This window comes from Xenia sp. Carnegie-2017, unplaced genomic scaffold (genome assembly GCF_021976095.1).
Source record: "Xenia sp. Carnegie-2017 unplaced genomic scaffold, XeniaSp_v1 HiC_scaffold_4, whole genome shotgun sequence".
Taxonomy (NCBI): domain Eukaryota; kingdom Metazoa; phylum Cnidaria; class Anthozoa; order Malacalcyonacea; family Xeniidae; genus Xenia; species Xenia sp. Carnegie-2017.
In genome coordinates, this window is record NW_025813504.1 from 2811536 (window position 1) to 2835670 (window position 24135).

At 33.2% G+C, this 24135-nt stretch overlaps 2 protein-coding genes and 1 long non-coding RNA gene across 3 annotated transcripts in view; 2 read left to right on the top strand and 1 right to left on the bottom strand.

Moving 5' to 3' along the window:
* Positions 1–397: 397 nt before the first annotated feature.
* LOC124455648 lies at positions 398–1217 on the bottom strand. Its single transcript, XR_006951959.1, has 2 exons — positions 1152–1217; positions 398–984 (listed from the first exon to the last, which is right to left on the bottom strand). It is a non-coding gene; the product is annotated as an uncharacterized LOC124455648 (long non-coding RNA).
* A 16036-nt stretch (positions 1218–17253) lies between these two features.
* Positions 17254–19914, top strand: LOC124455857 (myotubularin-related protein 5-like). Its single transcript, XM_047006472.1, has 5 exons — positions 17254–17307; positions 17515–17781; positions 18562–18725; positions 19077–19238; positions 19833–19914. Exons 1-4 carry the CDS (start codon positions 17254–17256, stop codon positions 19228–19230), a joined length of 639 nt encoding a protein of 212 aa, XP_046862428.1. The 3' UTR covers positions 19231–19238; positions 19833–19914.
* A 2217-nt stretch (positions 19915–22131) lies between these two features.
* The window catches only part of LOC124455859 (tetratricopeptide repeat protein 28-like), a 35043-nt gene continuing 33039 nt past the window's right edge, over positions 22132–24135 (top strand). Inside the window, exon 1 of the mRNA XM_047006474.1 lies at positions 22132–22236. The gene's annotated coding sequence lies outside the window, so the exon portion shown is untranslated. The remainder of the gene's footprint in view (positions 22237–24135) is intronic.

Genomic DNA, 24135 nt, shown 5'->3' on the forward strand with positions numbered 1-24135 from the left:
TAGATGGAGAAATCAAAAAAGGAATGCTTGAGTCAGCTTTGCAGAATTGTGCCGTTTGCAGAATTTGCAGAATTTGAACAGTTAACAGCAGAACAAAATGTTCGTCCTCCTCCTTTTCCTTTATATTTCTTTCCAGTATTTGACATTAATTAATGTTTGAATCCACAGCTGATGTTATGTAAAGTTTGCAAGAAGTACTTGTAAATTGTGTTTTCCATATACCACTTCCACTTTTAATTATCATATTTAATCATTTTTTATGTTTTATTGAATCTGTAGGAACAAACTACTATTACAGATAAAGCATATACAATCATCAATTGAGCAATGTTGAGTATTGTTTGAGTTTACAAGGAAAATAAAATATGAGCATACGTTTTCAAGACAATTCACAAAATTAAAGATCATTGCTTTTAATTCTCAGGACAGTTCCGCCATACAGTTTATATTTATTTCTAGTAAAAAACTACAGCAGAAGGATTCTATTAAAATAAAGTAAATAGTGGAAATTTGGTCTATGAGATTTACTGCAAGAACACATTACTCAACTACCAACTATTGCTACAACACACAGCATAGATGCCATTCGTCATGGTCAAAGTTGTTTTTTAGTCCAACTAAGATTTATTTGTATACCAAAGGTAAGTAATAAATTATCTTATCATTTAATTAGCTCATGTCTGTCTTTGTAAAAGACCAAAATTTAAACAACAGTACAAAAATTCAGTTAAGTCAGTGTGTATGCTCTTATGCAATTCACTATTTCTCAGATACATTATAATGGTATATGATCATTTACAAGATCAATATATCGTATATTTATCTACTTAACCATTGATAAAATGTTAATTAAATGTTCAATAAAACTATAACTATATAGAATTTATAGTAACATATTGGTCTTATGGTATCGTATAAACAGTGCAGCTTTAAATTGGCAGATATTCCTAGATGTTTTCTTCTTAAATAACACAGAAAAATATCCTGAAATACCAAATAAATGTTCTGTAGTTCAGTCATCAAAGTTCAGTCATATGGTGTCATAAAGATTCATAGTGTGATCGTTTGACCAAATCGAACATGCGATGACGATGAGTCGGTATAAAGTACGACTGAGCTTCCTTAAAACTTTCAGAAAAGTTAAAACATACCTTGCTTTTGCTATTTTATAAATTACGCATCAGATTGAACAGCCTCAATTGAAAAAAATCGACGTTCTGTGGTTATATTCTGTGATTATGTATTGTCTAACATTAACACCGGATTATGTTACTGTTTATTTAATATGGAATTTAAGCTTTGTCCATATGAGCTGTTCAGCATGCTTCCAAACAAAAATGAGCAGGAATATTTAATTCATTAATCTATGATAAACCTTTCACATTTTAACTATGTTATACCGGTCACAAGCCCGGGACTTGTAGCGTATAAGACTCTCTGCTTTTGAGTAGACTTGTCTCGTTTATAAGGAAGAGGAGTGAATGGTAATTTTCTCAAATGTTGTTAGAAAAGATCGTTATTGTTTATAGTTGTTGGTTATAGCATTATGCTGTCATTCCTTTTTTCATTATTTCATTATGCAAAATCGATGCAATTAAGTGCCACAATTGTGTTACACAGAGCGTCTTTAAGACAACATGGACTTTAATCATCTTCATGTAAACACGTGCATAAGTGCTACTTCACTGTCGACATGGCGTATAAGTATATGCATTTTGCATGAATTTTTATTTATAATGTGAGAAAAATACTTTCTTATCTTCAATTACTTTAATCTTTGATTGTTCCTTTTAAATACATGACAAGTCATACCTTATTTGTTACTGCTCAATACAACCTGGTAAAGACAAATTAAAACCTTCGACTCCCAAAAAACGTACTCCCTAAAAAGTCGCTACGTACTTCCAAAAAAGTCGCTACGTACTTCCAAAAAAGTCGCTACGTACTTCCAAAAGTCGCTACGTACTAAAAAGTCGCTACGTACTTCCAAAAAAGTCGCTACGTACTTCCAAAAAAGTCGCTACGTACTTCCAAAAAAGTCGCTACGTACTCCCAACGTACTCCCTACGTACTCCCAAAAAAATCGCAACTGAATCGTGTCCTAAATTCGATTTTTCAGTCAAAAGAATCGAGAATTAAATAAGCGTATACTTTTGTGAAGTGAGTGTTCGTAATGTGTGTTTGTGTGATGTCAATAGTAATACGGATGTAAAACTTATCAGCATAAAATAGAATATGGTAAGTTAAATAACAAAAACAAGGGAAGTATTATTCTCTTGCTGAAAGCAAAAACATTACTAAAGACATAACAGGATGATAAAACGGGAACTATTTACGCTTGTGTACCATAACAATTCTCTACGGAAATGCATTTTTTTAATTTTAATGAGAACAATTGTTTTATTAACAGGATTAACGTAATTATCTCATTTACTCACTAGCCAACGTGTTTTGGCATTTTCACAAGGCATAGCTTTTAAAAGCCTGTAGAATTTCAGTTAAACTGATTTATACTTTATTTTTACACACACCAATGGTCAGCGTTATTTAAAGTACAAATCTCACATTTACTTTTGTTATATGACGAGGATAGCTTCTATCTGCTTCGTAGTTATAAATCATACAAAGAAAGCAATTGACATTTGAGCTTATATTTTTAAATACCGCATCACAATTACTCATACGGAGCAAAATCACAGATCTAATAATACACTAGATAGTGCAACTGACATACAAGTTGAAGCCAGGCAAATTTACTTTCGTAGCCCCAAAGTAGTGAGAATCAAATGGCGTTGTATAAGAAAATATGTGGTCCAAGTTAATATCTCGCAATTATTAGCAAATCGCGGAGGTTGCATCAACTTTTTTGCACTATTTATAAAATAAATCATTGTGACTATAGTTTTTAAGAAAAAAATTGCAGAATACGCCAATACATCGCCGTAAAATTGATTTCAAGTGTAGCTCGATTTGAAAGCATCAGTAGAGACGAAGGCTTAAGTACTGGAATTTGCATACCTAAATATCGCATCACAGGACAATCTGCGATAGTGTGGCTTAGTTCGTGTGGCAAATACAGCGATATCATACTCGATCTATGGATGTATTGTAATAGAACAGGCATATTACAAAAATCAGTCAGAAATTGACACATGTTTCAAGCACAAATTAAATATTTTGCTCAGAATAAATAATTTAGGTTTGATATTTTCAATAACAAGAATGTGTAGAAAGTTTTATATGCATATACATGCCTGAATGGTAAAAAAGACAATAAAAATGTTGAAAACAGTAGCATAACATCACTATAAAAGTACATTAAGCACTGTGGGCATTGGCCATATAACACACTGGTTCAGACTATGACAATACATTGTTTATATATATGTGTAAAACACAGTCAATACTACAAGTCTGGTGACTCTTCTTGCTTTAACAATTAAATATTTTCCCCGTGTTGGACAGAGTGTATTGTATAAACCTGCGGTATCAACAGTTTCACAAGTGACCTGCTATTTTATACTTCACAAAAAATTTGGTGTAACAGAAGTAGACTCATAATAAAAAACAAATTCCGAAGAAGCAAGACAGACTCTATGACATAGACAAGCAAGACATAGACTCTTCGAGGTAGACTCTTCACATTCTTTCTGTAAATAATTTCTGAACGTATTAATTACTCACATCTTGACATAGCTATATTCGTTTGCCGACAAGAAACACCAGAAAAATGCATTTCTGGTACAATAATCCAGTGCAACATTTAATTATGTACTGTGAACCATGTACTTTATATAAATCGTGAAAAATCTTTCAAACTGTTATCTCCAACTCGTTTTACTTAACAATAAATATCAAAAGATAATTCTACGACGTTCAATTGAACATTTTGTGGCAGATTGTGCTGTGATACGATAATTAGATGTGCAAATTCCAGTATCTTAAGCCTTCGTCGCTGCTGATGCTTTCAAATCGAGCTACACTTGAAATCAATTTTACGGCGATGTATTGGCGTATTCTGCTATCTTTTTCTTGAAAAACTATGGTCACATTGATTTTTTTCATTAATAGAGTAAACCAGTTTATGTAACCGTCGTGACTTGCAAGTAATTGCAAGATATCAGCTTTGACCAGATATTTTCTAATACAACGCCATTATGATTCTCACTACTTGAGGCTCCGGAAGTAAATTTTCCCGGCTTCAACCACTACTTATGAAATGTAAGCCGTTGCACTATCTAGTGTATTATTAGATCTGTGAGCAAAATGCACAGATTTTATGGTAACATCGTAATCCTAAAACCCCTTAAAAGTGCTTTAATGTCATGAAATGAGGGTATCACTCATAACTCTGTGACAGTCATCCATGCACTTAGTTTATATTTTATAAACACAAGTTATTGTCACAGAGAAAGGGTAGTGCTGCCCGTGCAAATTTGTCAGTAAAAAATTGTTAGGTACAGACTTCAATGGGACCACCACTTGATGTAGAATATATCTGGATGGATTTGTTTACTGGCGTAGATTGAAAATTTGCTCGCGTTCACTATAATTGTGTGATTTGAATGACAGACAACAGAAATGTTTGCCCGCGTGTCACATTAATATTTTCCATTGCATTCCCAAGCTTTATTTCACAATGTTAATCAATAATTATAAATAAAAATAAATAAATGCTTACACAACATTTTCCTCGCCGGAGCTCTGTGGCCAAAGTCCAACTTCCAAATTAAACAATGTAAATAAGGCCTGTTTCAAACGTAGCATTTTACATGAGTCAAATGCATTTAAAACAAAAGATAACAAGAAATTTTTTCTTATTTTCTTTTGTTTCAATTACATTAAATGCATCTAAAATGCGACGTTTGAAACGGCTTAAATACGGCACGGTTAATCCAACGTTACCTGTTTTCTAAGGATTTCCAGACCTCCATCCTAATCACTATGCTCACATAAAGCCCAGAGGCGGATACAAGGGGTGTCAAGGGTGTCAAATGACACTGTCAGAATTTTATAAATAGTGCAATATCGCATTACAGAGATCGAATCACAGATCTAATAATACACTAGATAGTGCAACGGATTACATTTCATAAGTAGTGGTTGAAGCCGGGCAAATTTATTTCCGGAGCCCCAAAGTAGTGAGAATCAATATGGCGTTGTATTAGAAAATATCTGGTCAAAGCTGATATCTTGCAATTACTTGCAAGTCACGACGGTTACATAAACTGGTTTACTCTATTAATGAAAAAAATCAATGTGACCATAGTTTTTCAAGAAAAAGATAGCAGAATACGCCAATACATCGCCGTAAAATTGATTTCAAGTGTAGCTCGATTTGAAAGCATCAGTAGAGACGAAGGCTTAAGTACTGGAATTTGCATACCTAAATATCGCATCACAGGACAATCTGCGATAGTGTGGCTTAGTTCGTGTGGCAAATACAGCGATATCATACTCGATCTATGGATGTATTGTAATAGAACAGGCATATTACAAAAATCAGTCAGAAATTGACACATGTTACAAGCACAAATTAAATATTTTGCTCAGAATAAATAATTTAGGTTTGATATTTTCAATAAAAAGAATGTATAGAAAGTTTTATATGCATATACATGCCTGAATGGTAAAAAAGACAATAAGAATGTTGAAAACAGTAGCATAACATCACCATAACAGTACATTAAGCACTGTGGGCAGTGGCCATATAACCCACTGGTTTAGACTATGACAATACATTGTTTATATATATGTGTAAAACACAGTCAATACTACAAGTCTGGTGACTCTTCTTGCTTTAATAAGTAAATATTTTCCCCGTGTTGGACAGAGTGTATTGTATAAACCTGCGGTATCAACAGTTTCACAAGTGACCTGCTATTTTATACTTCACAAAAAATTTGGTGTAACAGAAGTAGACTCATAATAAAAAACAAATTCCGAAGAAGCAAGACAGACTCTATGACATAGACAAGCAAGACATAGACTCTTCGAGGTAGACTCTTCACATTCTTTCTGTAAATAATTTCTGAACGTATTAATTACTCACATCTTGACATAGCTATATTCGTTTGCCGACAAGAAACACCAGAAAAATGCATTTCTGGTACAATAATCCAGTGCAACATTTAATTATGTACTGTGAACCATGTACTTTATATAAATCGTGAAAAATCTTTCAAACTGTTATCTCCAACTCGTTTTACTTAACAATAAATATCAAAAGATAATTCTACGACGTTCAATTGAACATTTTGTGGCAGATTGTGCTGTGATACGATAATTAGATGTGCAAATTCCAGTATCTTAAGCCTTCGTCGCTGCTGATGCTTTCAAATCGAGCTACACTTGAAATCAATTTTACGGCGATGTATTGGCGTATTCTGCTATCTTTTTCTTGAAAAACTATGGTCACATTGATTTTTTTCATTAATAGAGTAAACCAGTTTATGTAACCGTCGTGACTTGCAAGTAATTGCAAGATATCAGCTTTGACCAGATATTTTCTAATACAACGCCATTATGATTCTCACTACTTGAGGCTCCGGAAGTAAATTTTCCCGGCTTCAACCACTACTTATGAAATGTAAGCCGTTGCACTATCTAGTGTATTATTAGATCTGTGAGCAAAATGCACAGATTTTATGGTAACATCGTAATCCTAAAACCCCTAAAAAGTGCTTTAATGTCATGAAATGAGGGTATCACTCATAACTCTGTGACAGTCATCCATGCACTTAGTTTATATTTTATAAACACAAGTTATTGTCACAGAGAAAGGGTAGTGCTGCCCGTGCAAATTTGTCAGTAAAAAATTGTTAGGTACAGACTTCAATGGGACCACCACTTGATGTAGAATATATCTGGATGGATTTGTTTACTGGCGTAGATTGAAAATTTGCTCGCGTTCACTATAATTGTGTGATTTGAATGACAGACAACAGAAATGTTTGCCCGCGTGTCACATTAATATTTTCCATTGCATTCCCAAGCTTTATTTCACAATGTTAATCAATAATTATAAATAAAATAAATAAATGCTTACACAACATTTTCCTCGCCGGAGCTCTGTGGCCAAAGTCCAACTTCCAAATTAAACAATGTAAATAAGGCCTGTTTCAAACGTAGCATTTTACATGAGTCAAATGCATTTAAAACAAAAGATAACAAGAAATTTTTTCTTATTTTCTTTTGTTTCAATTACATTTAAATGCATCTAAAATGCGACGTTTGAAACGGCTTAAATACGGCACGGTTAATCCAACGTTACCTGTTTTCTAAGGATTTCCAGACCTCCATCCTAATCACTATGCTCACATAAAGCCCAGAGGCGGATACAAGGGGTGTCAAGGGTGTCAAATGACACTGTCAGAATTTTATAAATAGTGCAATATCGCATTACAGAGATCGAATCACAGATCTAATAATACACTAGATAGTGCAACGGATTACATTTCATAAGTAGTGGTTGAAGCCGGGCAAATTTATTTCCGGAGCCCCAAAGTAGTGAGAATCAATATGGCGTTGTATTAGAAAATATCTGGTCAAAGCTGATATCTTGCAATTACTTGCAAGTCACGACGGTTACACAAACTGGTTTACTCTATTAATGAAAAAAATCAATGTGACCATAGTTTTTCAAGAAAAAGATAGCAGAATACGCCAATACATCGCCATAAAATTGATTTCAAGTGTAGCTCGATTTGAAAGCATCAGCAGCGACGAAGGCTTAAGATACTGGAATTTGCATATCTAAATATCGTATCACAGCACAATCTGCCACAAAATGTTCAATCGAACGTCGTAGAATTATCTTCCGATATTTATTGTTAAGTAAAACGAGTTGGAGATAGCAGTTTGAAAGATTTTTCACGATTTATATAAAGTATATTGTTCACTGTACATAATTAAATATTGCACTGGATTATTGTACCAGAAATGCATTTTTCTGGTGTTTCTTGTCGGCAAACGAATATAGCTATGTCAAGATGTGAGTAATTAATACGTTCAGAAATTATTTACAGAAAGAATGTGAAGAGTCTACCTCGAAGAGCCTATGTCTTGCTTGTCTATGTCTTGCTTGTCTTGCTTGTCTATGTCATGGAGTCTGTCTTGCTTCTTCGGAATTTGTTTTATATTATGAGTCTACATCTGTTACACCAAATTTTTTGTGAAGTATAAAATAGCAGGTCACTTGTGAAACTGTTGATACCGCAGGTTTATACAATACACTCTGTCCAACACGGGGAAAATATTTACTTATTAAAGCAAGAAGAGTCACCAGACTTGTAGTATTGACTGTGTTTTACACATATATATAAACAATGTATTGTCATAGTCTAAACCAGTGGGTTATATGGCCACTGCCCACAGTGCTTAATGTACTGTTATGGTGATGTTATGCTACTGTTTTCAACATTCTTATTGTCTTTTTTACCATTCAGGCATGTATATGCATATAAAACTTTCTATACATTCTTTTTATTGAAAATATCAAACCTAAATTATTTATTCTGAGCAAAATATTTAATTTGTGCTTGTAACATGTGTCAATTTCTGACTGATTTTTGTAATATGCCTGTTCTATTACAATACATCCATAGATCGAGTATGATATCGCTGTATTTGCCACACGAACTAAGCCACACTATCGCAGATTGTCCTGTGATACGATATTTAGATGTGTAAATTCCAGTACTTAAGCCTTAGTCACTGCTGATGCTTTCAAATCGAGCTACACTTGAAATCAATTTTACGGCGATGTATTGGCGTATTCTGCAATTTTTTTCTTACAAACTATAGTCACAATGATTTATTTCATAAATAGTGCAAAAAAGTTGATGCAACCTCCGCGATTTGGTAATAATTGCGAGATATTAACTTGGACCACATATTTTCTAATACAACGCCATATTGATTCTCACTACTTTGGGGCTCCGGAAGTAAATTTGCCCGGCTTCAACTTTTATGTCAGTTGCACTATCTAGTGTATTATTAGATCTGTGGATCGAATGTATAAGAATGGTAATATGAAAGGCTCCAACATTTTATTCAAACGTAGATGAATTTGCAGTGTCTTAACTTACACAGCATTATTTCAACACAATCCTCATAAAACACGAATAAATTTTGTCGTAAATATTTAAATAGTAACGTCAACCAGGCGCTCGCTAGATGATAAATTTCAATAACAAATTATGACGTTTAAAATTTTGAACGATCTATGGATTTAATGGCATTTCTTTGACATTGACCTCGTAATTACACGTAAACGAGCCTGCAGTTTTAAAATAGGACATTGTTGACAAAAAAGAAAAAGCAAGGCGTGGGGACTAAGCTTAACTGGCCTGGCAAGGCCTGGCCACTATGCCACAAAATAAATCTCATCCAACATGGCGAATAAAACAACAACTGGGAAAACTATGGAAAAACACAAAAAAAAGAAATTGTGGTACAGTTTGAAGCGCAATATGATTTCAAAACAATTTATTAAAATCGAAGCATGGAAAAGGCAGATATTCTTGTATAGAAGACAAAGAAAAAGCAAGCAGTTGTGGGGTGAACCGGGTGACTCGTTAGCTCACTGAGCTAAACTTATAGATGACTTTAAAGGCTGAAACACACTAGGCAGTCGCTTTAGTCGCGCGTCTAAAACTACCACTTTGCGTGGTTACTAAGCTAGTAGCGTAGTCGCGTCAGCTAGTCGCTTTGAAAGTTCAACATGTTGAACTTTTGACTTTGGTCGCTTCAGTCGCTTTACAGTGATTGGCCAATAGATACATTTTAACTTCCTAAATGCATATCATATTTCTTGTCATAAGCATCATACCGATTCGTACGAAATTTATAGATTATACCTTGGAAAACGAAGGCAATATATAGTGGAATCTTTCAGTTTTTATATGACTTATCAAATAGGGACAATAGGAGCTACAAACTGGAACCCTAATGCACAATCTAAGTGCGCAGAATAAGATTATCCACAATATACGCGTAATGGCGTATGGACTATGATCATATTGGCGTGTTTTAACTGGCTTGTTCTCTTTTCTCCACATAGTAGTTTGTACTGAGTAAATATTCATATATTAGTAGCTATAATAAAGGCCAGAATAAAAAGTTTAAGTGATATCTGTGTCTGTAACAAACTAAAATCACCGCCATGTGCAATAGACGCCACGGTAAAAGTCGCGATGGTCGCTGCTTGTGTGTTTCTAGCGTTCAAGCGACTGACGCGTGCGCATCAATTCGCTTTGGACGCGCGACTGAAGCGACTGCCCAGTGTGTTTCAGCCTTAACACTCAGAGTAAGCTTATTTACAGTTCACTGGCAGACAGATTTATCTTAAGGGAGGTTAACCATTGTTTCCAGTGTTGTCTAAAAACACTCGATTAAACCTGCCTCTTAGCAAAACGTTAACAAGTCACGTTATTAATAAAATAATGTTGGTATCATTTACACACAGATATATCCATGTCTATGACCCTGATTTGTTAGAAATTTATTTATAATGGCCAGTAGAAAAGGATGTTTTTTCTACAGCACTTTGATTGTTATACTAAAAAATGTTAAATCTTGTGTGTCTTGTCTACTTCAAATTTTTACTTTCACCCTGTTGCAGTTTTAAAAAACTGATCATCTCAGTTTTGATAAAGGATATTTTGCATAGTTTAAGTAGTTAATGTAATAATGCATCTGTGCTGGTAATGGAATTGATTATTCAGCAAGATCCGGGGTTTTTAAAACTTGACCATCACTTTCTTACAAGCATAGCTCTTTTGCACATTGGCTAGCACATTGGGTTCTAAATCAAATTTTCTGACTTTACCAGCAAACTCACTTTAAGTTAATTAAAACTTTTTTCATAGAAGATAACTCAACCCCTCCCCCTCTCACACACACAAGAAAACAAGCAATGTTATTAGCTCTTATTATCCTGAAAAATACTCCCAAGTTGCAATGTGATGAGAACACTTGGACAAGATGACGAGTCTTACTATTCTTATGCAAACTCTCTAATGACAAACAAATTATTTGTGGAAACTCCATATAAAGTTTTGTGCACACATAAACAAAGTAAACATAGCTGAGGTTATCAAATGTTTATGGTTACCTCAAGGTGGTGATTGTTTTCAAACTTTACCAAGTGTTGACCAACACTTGGTGAAGTTTGAAAAACAAAGAGACAAATTTTGTACATATTTAACCAACTCTCTTTTTAATTAGCTACAAAAACATCGCGAAAATAGTGCACGATACATGTTTTTACATCTTAAACTCAGTTCTTCTTCACTAAAACGGAGTTAGTAAAAATAAAGCAAATCTTGTACATATTTAACCAGCAATCGTTTTAATCGCAAATATATCATAAACTAGTACATAATACTTGTTTTTTCATCTTAAACACAGTTTTTCTTCACTAATAGGGGGCTGGTTAAAAAACGACAAATTTTGTACGTATTTAACCAACTCTCTTTTCAATTACAAAAACATGGCAAAGATAGTGCATGATATATGTTTATGCATTTAAACTCAGTTTTTCTTTACTAAAAGGAGGTTGGTTAAAAAACGACATTTTTTTTTCCTATTTAACAAACTCTTTTTTTAATCGCAAAAATTTCGTAGACCTAGTAAATAATACATATTTTTGCATCCTAAACTCAATTTTTCATCGCGAAAACGGAGTGATGTGGTAAAAATAGAGAAATTTTCTACATATTTAAGCAACTTTCTTACTGATTACAAAAACATCGTAAAAATTGTACATGATACGTGTTTTTGCATCCTAAACTTAATTTTTCGTCACTAAAAGAGAATTGGTTAAATAAGTACAAAATTTGTTTTATTTTAACCAACCCCTGCAATAGGGTAAAAATTTGAAATAGACAAGGGTCACAAGATTAAACATGTTTTAGTATAACAATCAAAGTGCTGTAGAAGAACATCCTTTGTTACTGGCCATTATGGTTATTATGGCCTATTTCTTGGTCTTCTATATCTGCCATTTCCTTGCTCAATTTTAATAAATTGTTTTGAATTCATGTTGCACTTCAAACTGTACCACAATTTCTTTTTTGTGTGTGTTTTTCCATAGTTTTTCCTGTTGGATAAGATTTATTGTGTGGCATAGCGGCCATGCCATGCCAGACCAGCTAAGCGACTATTGAACATATAAATTAAGGATAGGCTATCTAGGTGCAGTTAAGGCGAAACCGATAAAGCACTTGAAAAACGCAAGTACATATACGTAAGAATGAAAAGTGCGCGAATATTCAGCATAATGAGTATAGCATTGAGGATAGGCCATTTCGATCTAAGTAGTAGCTTCTAGATTTAATCTCATACGTAAATATAACGTCACAATGCGCGTTTTGAAGCAACATTTGTTATAAAATGGCGACGGTTTTTGAGCAGAATAATTAGGATTAGAATACTTTTTGAGCATCATCAATATCTTTTAGAACATATTACAAGCAAGCTCAATAACAATGAATAATGTACTTACAATGCGTTTGCAGTAACATTCTATATAAAAGACCGCATATTTTGTAAAGCCAAATGAACATATAATACAATGTGGGCGCTGTGCTGTATACTTTGTGCTGTATAATTTTATTACTGATTAGAATACTTTTGAGCATCATCAATATCTTTTAGAACATATTACAAGCAAGCTCAATAACAAAGAATAATATACTTCACAATGCGCGTTTGCAGTAACATTCGTTATAAAAAAGACCGCATATTTTGTAAAAGCCAAATGAACATATAATACAATGTGGGTGCTGTGCTGTATATTTTGTGTTGATTTGTGTTATGAAATTTTATACAAGAAACATATTGTACTTATAGCGATTATTATGTCAAGGCTTTTGCCGCTGACCAGGAATTTAATAGGCGCGTCCCCGATAATCGCCCGGGTTATAGCATTCCCCTATTGATAACAGTGTAAAAGACCATGGTAGATATAATATGCATCAATATACATATTATATCTACCATGGTCTTTTACACTGCTAGTATTGATATTCTGCGTTATACTAAGTGGAAGTTTAAGTTGTTTGGATATTCAAGAAGGTATTTCCATCGAGATTTTTAAGCTGAAGAAGCTTGTGAACGCTTTTTGGTGGAAGAGGAGAGAGCTTGAACAAGCAAAATTGGAATAACGACGACGAGTATGATCTTGTGAATTTTAGGAATTTCTATTTCCACAGAGTCAGAATGACATATAATGCTTTGTGCATCAGTAAGGTTAGATTCTGACGTAGTTACTTGCTATAGATGATAAAAATCACTCAATTATGCTTATGGCCCTTAATGATGTATGTATCAAATGGAATTAATATGGTGGTCAGTCACTCAAAGTTCATTAAAATGACCTCGTATTTTCATTGAAAATAAGCCATCTCCTTAATTATCAAAGCTTGCTATAACACTACAGCTGTGTCCTTGAAGCTGTTTGCTTTGTACCATATAGATCATATAAATATAAAGCATCCTTCTCAATGCTTAAGCTTGCTATAAAAAGGCAAAGCTCCTCATTCCCAAAAGCTGGTTACTTTGTAACACGACCATATGTACAAATAAGCCACCTCCTCAATTAGTAAAGCTTGCTATAAGAATGCAGCTGTGTCCCTGACAATGTTTGCTTTGTACCAAAAGATGTACATAAATAAGGATCCTACTTCTCAATTTTTAATGCTTGCCATAACACTGGAACTGCATTCCTGAAATTGGGTTTCTTTGACCATATAGTTTTACAAATAAGCCACTTCCTCAGTTCTTAGAACTTTCTATAACACTGCAACTTTGTTCTCTAAGATGTTTGCTTGTACCCTATTGTAATATAAATAATAATTATCTTTCTCAATTTATAAAGTTTCCTGTAAAATTGCAACTAATTCTACAAGCTGGTTGCTTTGTACCATATAGATAAATAAATAATGAGCCTCTTCCTAGTTATAATAACATTAAGCTTGCTAATTTGTTGTATAGCTAAAGCTCATTTCTTTGGACATGATCATTCTCTAACATTAAAAAAATAATTTATGTACCTCAACCATATAATATATAGTAATATTTTCTACTCAATTTGTTTTAGTAGATTGGCTGATGGAAATTGTCTTTACAATGTTTCTTGTATTGTCATGATTGCAAATGAAAATCTTTCCACCATACTGCGGTTTCTCACCAGTATTGAGTTATATGAAAATGCTTCATACTATGCTAAGCATCCCCTTTATTTCTCAGTAAAGACAGAGAAAGCGAGGTTATTAGGAGGATTATTATATGGAATTATTTGACCTGAAACGAAGCTTGATTTCTTTTTCGTCCTTGATGTTTTAACGGGTTGATTTTCACTTTTCTAGTTTTCGTCCATAAAAAATAAATCGTTTGAAATTGTATCGTCTAGATAGTTTAACTGTTTTCCAAGTGTTTTTCCTTCGAATCACATTCGTAAATGCTTTATTGTTTCGTTTATTTTGCGTTTTGCTGTTTGCTTTACGAAGTTTGTTTATATTTGACATTAAATTTACGCTTTTTGGACCGTGGTCGGAAAATAATAAACCGGTAAAAATGTTTCTGAGCCAATGAAAGCACGCCACCTAGCCGGAAGGGACGCTTCCCATATAATAATTACCATTATTTAACATTATAGTTACCATTACTTACCATTTTCTACCACTACTTACCATTACTAACAATTACTTACCATTAGTTTCCATTACTTACCATTACTTACCATTACCTACCACTACTTACTTTATTGTTAGCTTTTCTGCAATGTTATTGGTTATACATATTCTGTTAGAGTGATGGATCTTTGGGGTACGGAATGCGCCGGTTATTGAAAACTTGAATTTAACCCCGTATTGTGAAGAGTATAAAAGACTTGGCTTTGGCTCTGTACTTGAGGAACGTATAGGGAGTAAAAGTGGACCTTGGAGGCTTTCTATGGTCAATCTTTCGTACGCAGCTTGTCGAAGGTAAAGTAATAAGAAAAATGGAGGACATAATTTTCAATTACAGAATTGTTATGCTCAAAATTTGCGAATAAGACTTAAGAGCATTTAACCCTTTCTTTATTACCATAAGTGTTTTAAAACTCATATTTACTATCGTGTAATTTATTTTGCTAAATGGTAAGCTTTACAAGTCTTTAAAAAATAAACATGTTTCTAGAAAATAGTCATCACATATTGTCGATTTTTCTTTCAGTTACCCGTCTGTTTTAGTGGTGCCACAACACGTGACCGAAGACTCTTTGTTGCGCGTGTCTAAAAACCATCGCCATATGCGTTTTTCTGTTGCGACGTGGAGACATAAAGTCAATAATATCGCCGTTGTATTGCGATCTTCTGCCATTGAACGAAGCTCTGTGGCATCCATCATTTTCTCTGGTGTAGCTGCAAGTGGTGGAAGCACTGACGCAATACGTTCATCCAACGTGGAGCAAGATAAATATTTATCTGCCGTTGGTTAGTTGTTTACATTTGTCGTTTCAACGCTCGTCTCCTACCCTAACATTTAAGTTCCCTCCCCCCCAGCGTAATGCCCCCCCCTTTATTACATACAAACAGATCTATTGCCACCCTTTGTATCACAGTAATATATATTACTTCACTATAATCATGGGTACGGTTTTGTGAATTCTCGCTTTTTTGAAAATCACATTTTGAATTACATTGAAAATCTCATTAAAGAATCTTCGAAAAATAAACGAGAACTAATGAAAATGAGTTGTACAATTGTTTTTCTAAAACTAAGTGATTTAGATATAGCTTGATTGTTTACGCTATTAATTTATGGATACTGTTGATTTTTGTAAAATATTCATGTATTGCAATATAAGTATGTAGGGACTATTTGCCATTCTTTAAGTTTTATTAACATTAGCAAATGTATCTGCATTATCACTTTTTTTCGTATCAATCCTAAAGTTTTGCTTTAAGCATAATTATATGATTATGTAACTGTGATTTTCTATGCTTTTAATTTTAAGTGTCTTCAAATCCTGTATCGTGGAATAAAGCGGAGGCGAAACATCGTTCACTGGCAGCCAACGTCAGCATGTCTAAAGCAACGATGAATCTACGATCAAATGACAATGCATCTAAACGTTTTTCTTATGAAAGATTGTTATATGCAGTGCGGTGTTTGGAATTAAATGTAAATATGATCTTCGCACTTTGCTGGACAATTTAGGCAATTTTCTCATGAACCTGAAAAATTCAGGTGACTTAACGGGATGTCAGCGGTCGGATGTCACCGTTAATAAACGTTTTTCTGTTGTGGATTCCGTTGACTAAGCAATAACTGAGCATAGATGGGAGCCTGCCGCACTGTACGTTTTTTAATCTTTCTTGATGTGTTTATTATCTGTATTATTATTTTAGCGATAGTCAATGGCGATAGTAGTGTAAGCCCTCAATACCTAAGCGCAAGATCTTACGTTTTGTCTTATCCAGTTCCTTTGAAATCGAATGTGTTTTTTTAGTCCATTTTAATATACATATATAAATATTCTCCACTCCCCCTCCTCCCAATGATCGAACTGGCAATGTCGCTGCTTCACGTACGAACAACTACAGGCAATACTTCATGTTGTTTTTTGTACGTGACGTCATTTGCTCAAGTAATGTTAGATCCATACTACCGAACGATTAATAGTTTTAAAGTTTTAGTTGAAAAAGAATGCTTGTCCTTTGAACATCGTTTCTTGCATCGCTGTAATCATACACATTCAACGCAATCAAGTCGATTCATGCTTGTTTTCTTGCAATTTGTTGATGGCGTCCATCAGGTTATCATTGTTTCTTAAAGTTATCTTAAAAAATTGGGGTTAAGATGGTCTTGTGTCCGTCGTCTCAGTATTGTGCAAAATGTTTTTTTTATATTACACAAGAAAAACGTTTGACAAAAGCTTGTGTTAAGCATATTGTTGTTTTTTTTTTTTGAAAACTTTATTCGATCAAAAATTTTAGTCATGAAGTTAAGACGCTTTTCTCGCCATAAATTTGAAATATACATTTAACCCTTAAAAGCAACTCTTTCGTGGTCATTATCTTCAAAATTTTCTTGCATTGTAAGACTCAATAAACCTCTCAATGACTATTTCAGTATCTTGTTAAATATCAAACTTTTTAAAGTGCATAGATCAGGTTAAACAAAAAACTTCTCTAAATAGTTAAATTCATTTTAAGAACATGTGCACAATATTTTTTCAATGGTCTTTTCGGGCCTAGAAATATGTTACTTATCGCCATCAGTGACGCACTTAAGAGAACACGCTCGTTTCGCAAAGTAAAAACACCGTATATTATTAAAGAATTTTGGTGGGAAATGCTTAGACATCGATTGTCCCCCATCATTTTCATTGCTCTAATTCCAAATTGTTGATAAAGTGACATAGCTATTTGCTCATATTATTTGTGCTTTTAGTTACTTTTTTTATTTTTACATGAAAGTTTGGAAACATTACTCATTTGTACATATTTTTTATGTTCTCAGGAATTACGTCAGTATCCACTATCCTTCGAATTCAACGAGTATTATTTACATTTCCTCGCCTATCATCATGTCTCAATGCGTTTTCGTACGTTTTTACTGGATTTAGAGCACGAACGTGTGCAGATGGGTTGGCTATCAGATGGTGAAAAGAAAGATGCAAAGACTTCTAAATCTCACATAAAAAGTCTTTGGAATTACATCGACATGCTACACAGAAAATCATCATTATTTTATAATTTCAAGTTTTCGAAAGAACATTCTGAAAAGGTGAGTTGTTGATTTGCAGCCATATTTTAACAAATCTTTGCAGCACAGTTCGCATGCAATATATTGAAATTACCTGCATGCTTTTCGGTCATGTAGTTGTGTATTCACCATCAAATTGATTTAAAACAAGATGAAAGAAAACAGGCATTTAGCTATTTTTCAATGGACGCTTTGTTTATCTTTTATCGAACACGTGTATTGATTAAACTTACAAACATCATTTTGTAAATCCTAGAATATCCTTGATTTGTTTTGTTGTATTTAAATGACTTTATTTGATTGTAAAACCCATTTAACTAAATAGAACTGGAATGTTACTTCCCGCCAAAAATTTTAAGGCATCAATTTAACTAGTCCCAATCCTTCCACGCGCGGCCTAAAAAAGTCCATTTACAGTGATAAGCTAGCGGGATTTCACCCATAGATATGCGTGTCTGAGAGTAAAATTTGGTAGTGTCAATGGTTAAACCTGAACATTTTTCTTCTCTAGACAAAAACGAGGACAAATACGTATTTCTGTGTATAATTATATTGAGCGATGTTTTTAATGAGATAGAACAAAATTTGAACAAAATTTATTTGTGTAAATAGGAAAGGTTTGATTATAAATTGGAACGATAAAAATATTTTTGTTGTTAGAATTTCGCTAACAAACACTAAAATTATAATTATTGAGCACCTAAAATGTGTTTACTAATTCACAAAGACTCGTTTACTTTATTTTCTCTAGAAGATTTTTTTCTCGTAAACCATATTTAATACATATTTCTAAATTTCCAGGTGCTTCGTCCTCATTGCAACGTTTCCAATCTAAAATTATGGAGTTATTTTGTTTCGGAGAATGTCTCCACTGGTCCAGAGTTTGATAAAGAAGTTATAAATGAGACAGAAACTGCTGCCGAGGAACGACAACAGAAGTTAGAAGACAAGTACGATGCCAACAGGTATGAATAAGTTATTGCGTTAAGAAGTAAGTGCGTTCCATTTAAAACGTAGCAAAGTACCTCTACGATTTGCGTGTTTCCATTAAAAATTAGTGAAGTACTACTATACTTAGCGTGTTTCCATTTAAAAATTATTGAGTACTTTAATAGTTAGGATGTTTCCATTTAAACATTATGTAGTGCTTCCATTGTTAGCATGTTTCTATTAAAAAATAAGTTCAATGCCATTCGTAGCTTGCATGCTTAATTTTTTGTTGCAAACTTTACTATATGTTTAAAAAAGTGATTTATAATATTCAAACGTGCGTAAATTATTGAATAAAATAGCTAACGCTTCATATTGTTTACTAGACGCTGTCGAAGTGGTATGTTTCGTGGATCGGTTCATTACGACAGTAGTAGCTGTGCATATCATTTGTACGAATATAATCGCATCGAAGAAGAGGCTGACAAACACGCAACTTGTTGGAAAAAATACGGGAGCGTTTGGAACAGCCTAAAATAACGAAAACGGTATTTATAGCAAATATACTTTCATTGTGACGTGTTGTTTTACTTTTACTTTGTAGACATAAAGTATAGGTCATCCACTGGCTTTTTTGTAAATGGCTTTTGAATATCATATTTTAGGTCTCATTTAGGCAGCATAACTACTTTTTGCTTACTGGAGTGTGTGTATGGTGTAAATACCATTACAGATTGCAGTATATGCATTGTACGTATGAAACCGTTGCAGGTTGTGGTGTGTGCATTGTATGTATGAATACCATCACAAACTGGAGTGTATGCATTGTATGAATACCAGACTGAAGTGTGTGCATGGTATGAATACCATTACAAACTGAAGTGTGTGCATGGTATGAATACCATTACAGACTGAAGTATGTGCATTGGTATGAATACCATTACAGACTGAAGTATGTGCATTGGTATGAATACCATTACAGACTGAAGTGTGTGCATGGTATGAATACCATTGCAGACTGGAGTGTATGCATTGCATGAGTACCAGACTGGAGTATGTGCATGGTATGAATACCATCACATACTGTGGTGTTTGCCTGGTATGAATGAACACCATAAGTGACTGGCATTTTTTCTTTACAGTTTTTAACATACAACGAAGAACTTTCCAGAGTCCGTAGTGGTGTACTACACAAACGAGATACAATGGACATAATACTTGAGGTAGTCTTTATAATTCTTTTTCTTTATGATTAATTTTATATTGATTGTAGATAATTTATAACTTCAATGACCATTTTATGATTACCTTATCTTAATTAATATTCTCGTTCATGCAATAAAGTCGTTCTATTTTGTGATTTTTGGTAAAATAATTTCTATTTACAAAAGGATTTTTGTATCAGTTTGGCAACTTATAAAAATGAACTTTTTAACATTTAATTTTGCTGTGCTGGTAGCACTAAACCGTGAAATTGTATTGGTGTTGTCTTGGAATATGTTGTATTCTTTAAGTACTAGAAAACACTTTCTGAGTTTCTAGAGAGTTTCAGAAACACGTGATTAGGAGAGACATAATAAATTACATGGCAAAGAGGAACACGAAGTGCGTGTGTTTGCAAAAAAATTTCGAGTTTCTTTAAAAATTTCACGAGTGTTTCTATATAAATCAATAGGACTAGGCAAATATTTTTTTGTATTTTCTTTATGAAATTACGTTTGAAAGAATATAAAGACAATAAATACGCTATTTTGAAAGATTCTCGAACACAGTTTGTGTACAAAATTTTAATGTCTCTGAATTCTGATTTTTTGATAAAATCTTGAAAAGTAGTCAGTTAACGCATTAGTTTAATCTTCATTTAATTTCTTTTTACTGAAATGGAGGTAAAATTCACATCTTAATGTTGGAACTTTTGTAAGTGACCTACCTTGTGGCGGCTCACTTAACATGACAACACACCTTTTGTACTGGTTTCAGTAAATAATTTGTTTTGTTAAGTGACTTACCTTGTGGTGTGTCACTTCACATGACAACACACCTTTTGTACTGGTTTCAGTAAATAATTTGTTTTGTTAAGTGACCTATCATGTGGGGGCTCACTTCACATGACAACACACCATTTGCACTGATTTCAGTAAATAATTTGTTTTGTTTAAATTTTCATAATACGTTGATTCCTTTCTCACGTTAGCTAGGCTTTTTATGCCTGTCAAGAATTTAGCTTTAAAAAAATGTCAGCATTTTTGTGTTTTGCGAAGAATAGACAGCAATTGCTTAAATTTGTAATTCAAAATTATTTTTACAACTTTTGCTGCGTATTTATACCTTTGAAGTAGAGAGTAACTTTGTTACGTTTATAAGATGACCTTGTAGAAACTGATTTCACTTAGTTTCTTTTAAAGCTACATACTATGTGACAGATGTTACTTTTATACTTCAGGGGAAACTTTAAATCGAAGACTACAGTAACCAAGGTTTTTCACGACCTCATTCACTTGAACCTCACAGTTTCTTTACGCCAACCAACTGCGATTTCTGTCTACAAGTGATATGGAATATTAGAAAAGGAGGTATGGTTTGCTTGTGTATCTATTTATCTATGATGGCCATACAGTTGACTTTCCGTTGCATCTATAAACACGCTTCTTTATCTTGTCTACTGTGCAAAGTTTCTATGGAAGTTTTGCTAATAAAATTTTACAACTAGCAAAGCTTTATAGCAAAATGCACGCGCGTTCATGTTAGTTAAATACACCCCTAGTATTAATTTAATTCTGAAATGAAAGTGAAACAATCGCAGCTGGTCAAAATATAATGGAGAACGTGAAGACTCTCGTTTGCATTATGTTTGTAGAACATACTTCGTATTAGGGAAGCTAAATAATATGAAAAGTCGCTGCGGGAAGTAGCGTTCTGACCTTTTATTAAAGATTTAGGAAAATTGTATATTGCTCATACATAATCAGTATATCCAATGTTTGCCACTATTTGAAGAACATTTGTATTTTAGGTTGTTGAATTAAAACCGTCAGTGAGTGTTTTGCTTGCTATTTTCATGTTCATAAATAAAACGAAGACATAATATTTTTGTTTTGTTTATATTTCTTTCAAATTTTTGAATAATTAAACAAGTTTCTGTGTTGCAATTTTCAGCTGGTAATTCAATATTATGCTAAAAATATATCAGCATTTACACTCTTTCTGTGCAATTTAATTTATAAATAACATTCAATTATAAGTACTAGAGAAATGATCAAAGTATTAAAGCGAGCATATGCACTACGATAAAAACATCGCAGAGTTATAACTCAAATATAAATCTAATGTTTTGCTCAATCATTGCTCACTATATTATTTAAAAAATGTTATGATTAACAACAATAAAAATCATAAGGCGTAATACCCTTGTTTTACATAACAATATATTCCTACGATGGTTCAAATTCCTTTGCATAAAAACATTTATTATACACGGAATTAAAGGATGCGTATGATGTTTTTATGAGATGAGTTCAAGAAAGTTTAAATCGTTATCAGTTCAAGGTATGATACACAAAAATTAAATAAAGTTGTAATTACTATACGTCATAGATGATCAGTTATTTTATCTGTACTATTGATGATTTCGTACTTTGAATACATTCTTAGCTGGCTTTAATTCTTAATCGTTAAAACTTTTACAAAACCAATAGTACCTAATAAACATTTAACAATTATTTGTCGTGCGTTCCCTTAAAGCAGTGAGTTATGATTAAAGGGAAACATGATTGAAGGATTTTAAGCTTGAAAGCAGACCGGGAGTCGGACGATTCGACAATTTAAAAATCAATAAAAATTATTCATAACATGAATTTATAGTTATAACAAAATAAGGCCAAATTAAGCGTACATATTAGTCTTCTAATATAAATTTGAATCCACCACTGAATGACTAGTATATAGCGTAGAGACACTATAGATAAATTTTGATTGAATTTTATGTGATTTAAAAAGAAAATATTTTGTTTGAGCTTTTGCACTAAGCCTTTTCAATGTCTTATTTGCGTCTAAGCATCTATACGACGACATGTGAATAATATATAATTTAAATAAACTACTTCATGGTATGTGAGTGCGTATGATTTAAAACTCAACGTAGACCATTTCTCTCTTACGAAGAAACTTAATTGTTTCGTATTTTCCGTTGTTCCTTTTCTTTCGGACCGAAATGTAATATATTTCCTGAGGTATTCACGAAGTTGCTTGACGGAAAGTTGTCGATGCTCTGGGATTTATATTTGTTTCAGCAATAAAAATTCTTGAAGAAGTCTATGCCCGTATTCTAAAAGCTCACTCACATTCACATATATTGAGAACGGCATAAAAATCACACTCTGTCTAATCATTAACAAAGTCATTTCTCCATCTATGGCAAGATTTTCTTCTAGTTATTTCAAATCAAGAAATCAGTTGAGAGAAACTGAGGCTTTGAATATGTATGAAGTGATTTCGAAGCCCCACTCATTGACTGAGTAATGCTGGGCATATTTTCTGTGTGCATGCGTTAAGTCCATCTTTTTTCTGGCTAGTAATTTGACGACTGTGTACTATGAAGTTGTATTGAAAAAAACGTTTTTTGGAATATTAGTCATCTCATATTGGTAAGATAGCGAAAGGTTGTAGAAAACAGGAAAGATATATAAGATATATATATTGTGAGAGCTGATAATTTCATTGCTAACATATACGTAAATGTTTGTTTATTGGTAAATTCGAACGTTTCAACGTAGGGTATAGGGTTGTAAATATGGTTATGTTAACGAAAGTCGAAAATAGAGTCTCTTACGTTTTCGTTTTTTCTAAATTATATAATTCAAAATAATTGAAGTCTAATTATGAGGTGTTATTTACTACAAAGACTAACGAGTGCCAGAGTGCAAAACGTACTTATACAAACATCGTAATATTTCATGTTGCAACATGCATGCCAACTTTCCAAACTTACGATAAAATAACAATTCAATGAATCCAATAATGATTCATGAGGCGTTTTTGTGAAGAGACCGTTCATTTTAAGAAACATCCAAGTTTACGCCAATAAGAGTGTATACATTTTAACGTACAGAGAAAATAACAGATTTAATGACTCCAGTGCGAGACTGACTTTATTAACGTTATTAGCAATATTTGTAATGTTTTGTGAATCTTGCCCGTCGACCAGGCAATATTTCTTTGATTATGTCGAATGGATGCAACAACTCGAGCCTGACGAATAACGAAATTTATTATCTTGCAATGTTTATCTTATACATATATTCCTTACTCACTCAGACTCTATCTTCAACCCATTCACCACAAAACATCACATCAAGTCTATTGGTTAACAAAAATTGTAATAATTAAGGAGAATTTGTCCCTCTGTCAGTAGGACAATCAAATAATATAACTTATTTCCAACAAACT

Bases quoted from the DNA above. Each gene is read 5' to 3' on its own strand.
- LOC124455857 (XM_047006472.1), top strand. From the start codon at position 17,254: ATGTTACTTATCGCCATCAGTGACGCACTTAAGAGAACACGCTCGTTT. The intron at 17,308-17,514 runs GTAAAAACACCG...TTATGTTCTCAG, and splicing joins GAACACGCTCGTTTCGCAAA to GAATTACGTCAGTATCCACT. The intron at 17,782-18,561 runs GTGAGTTGTTGA...CTAAATTTCCAG, and splicing joins CGAAAGAACATTCTGAAAAG to GTGCTTCGTCCTCATTGCAA.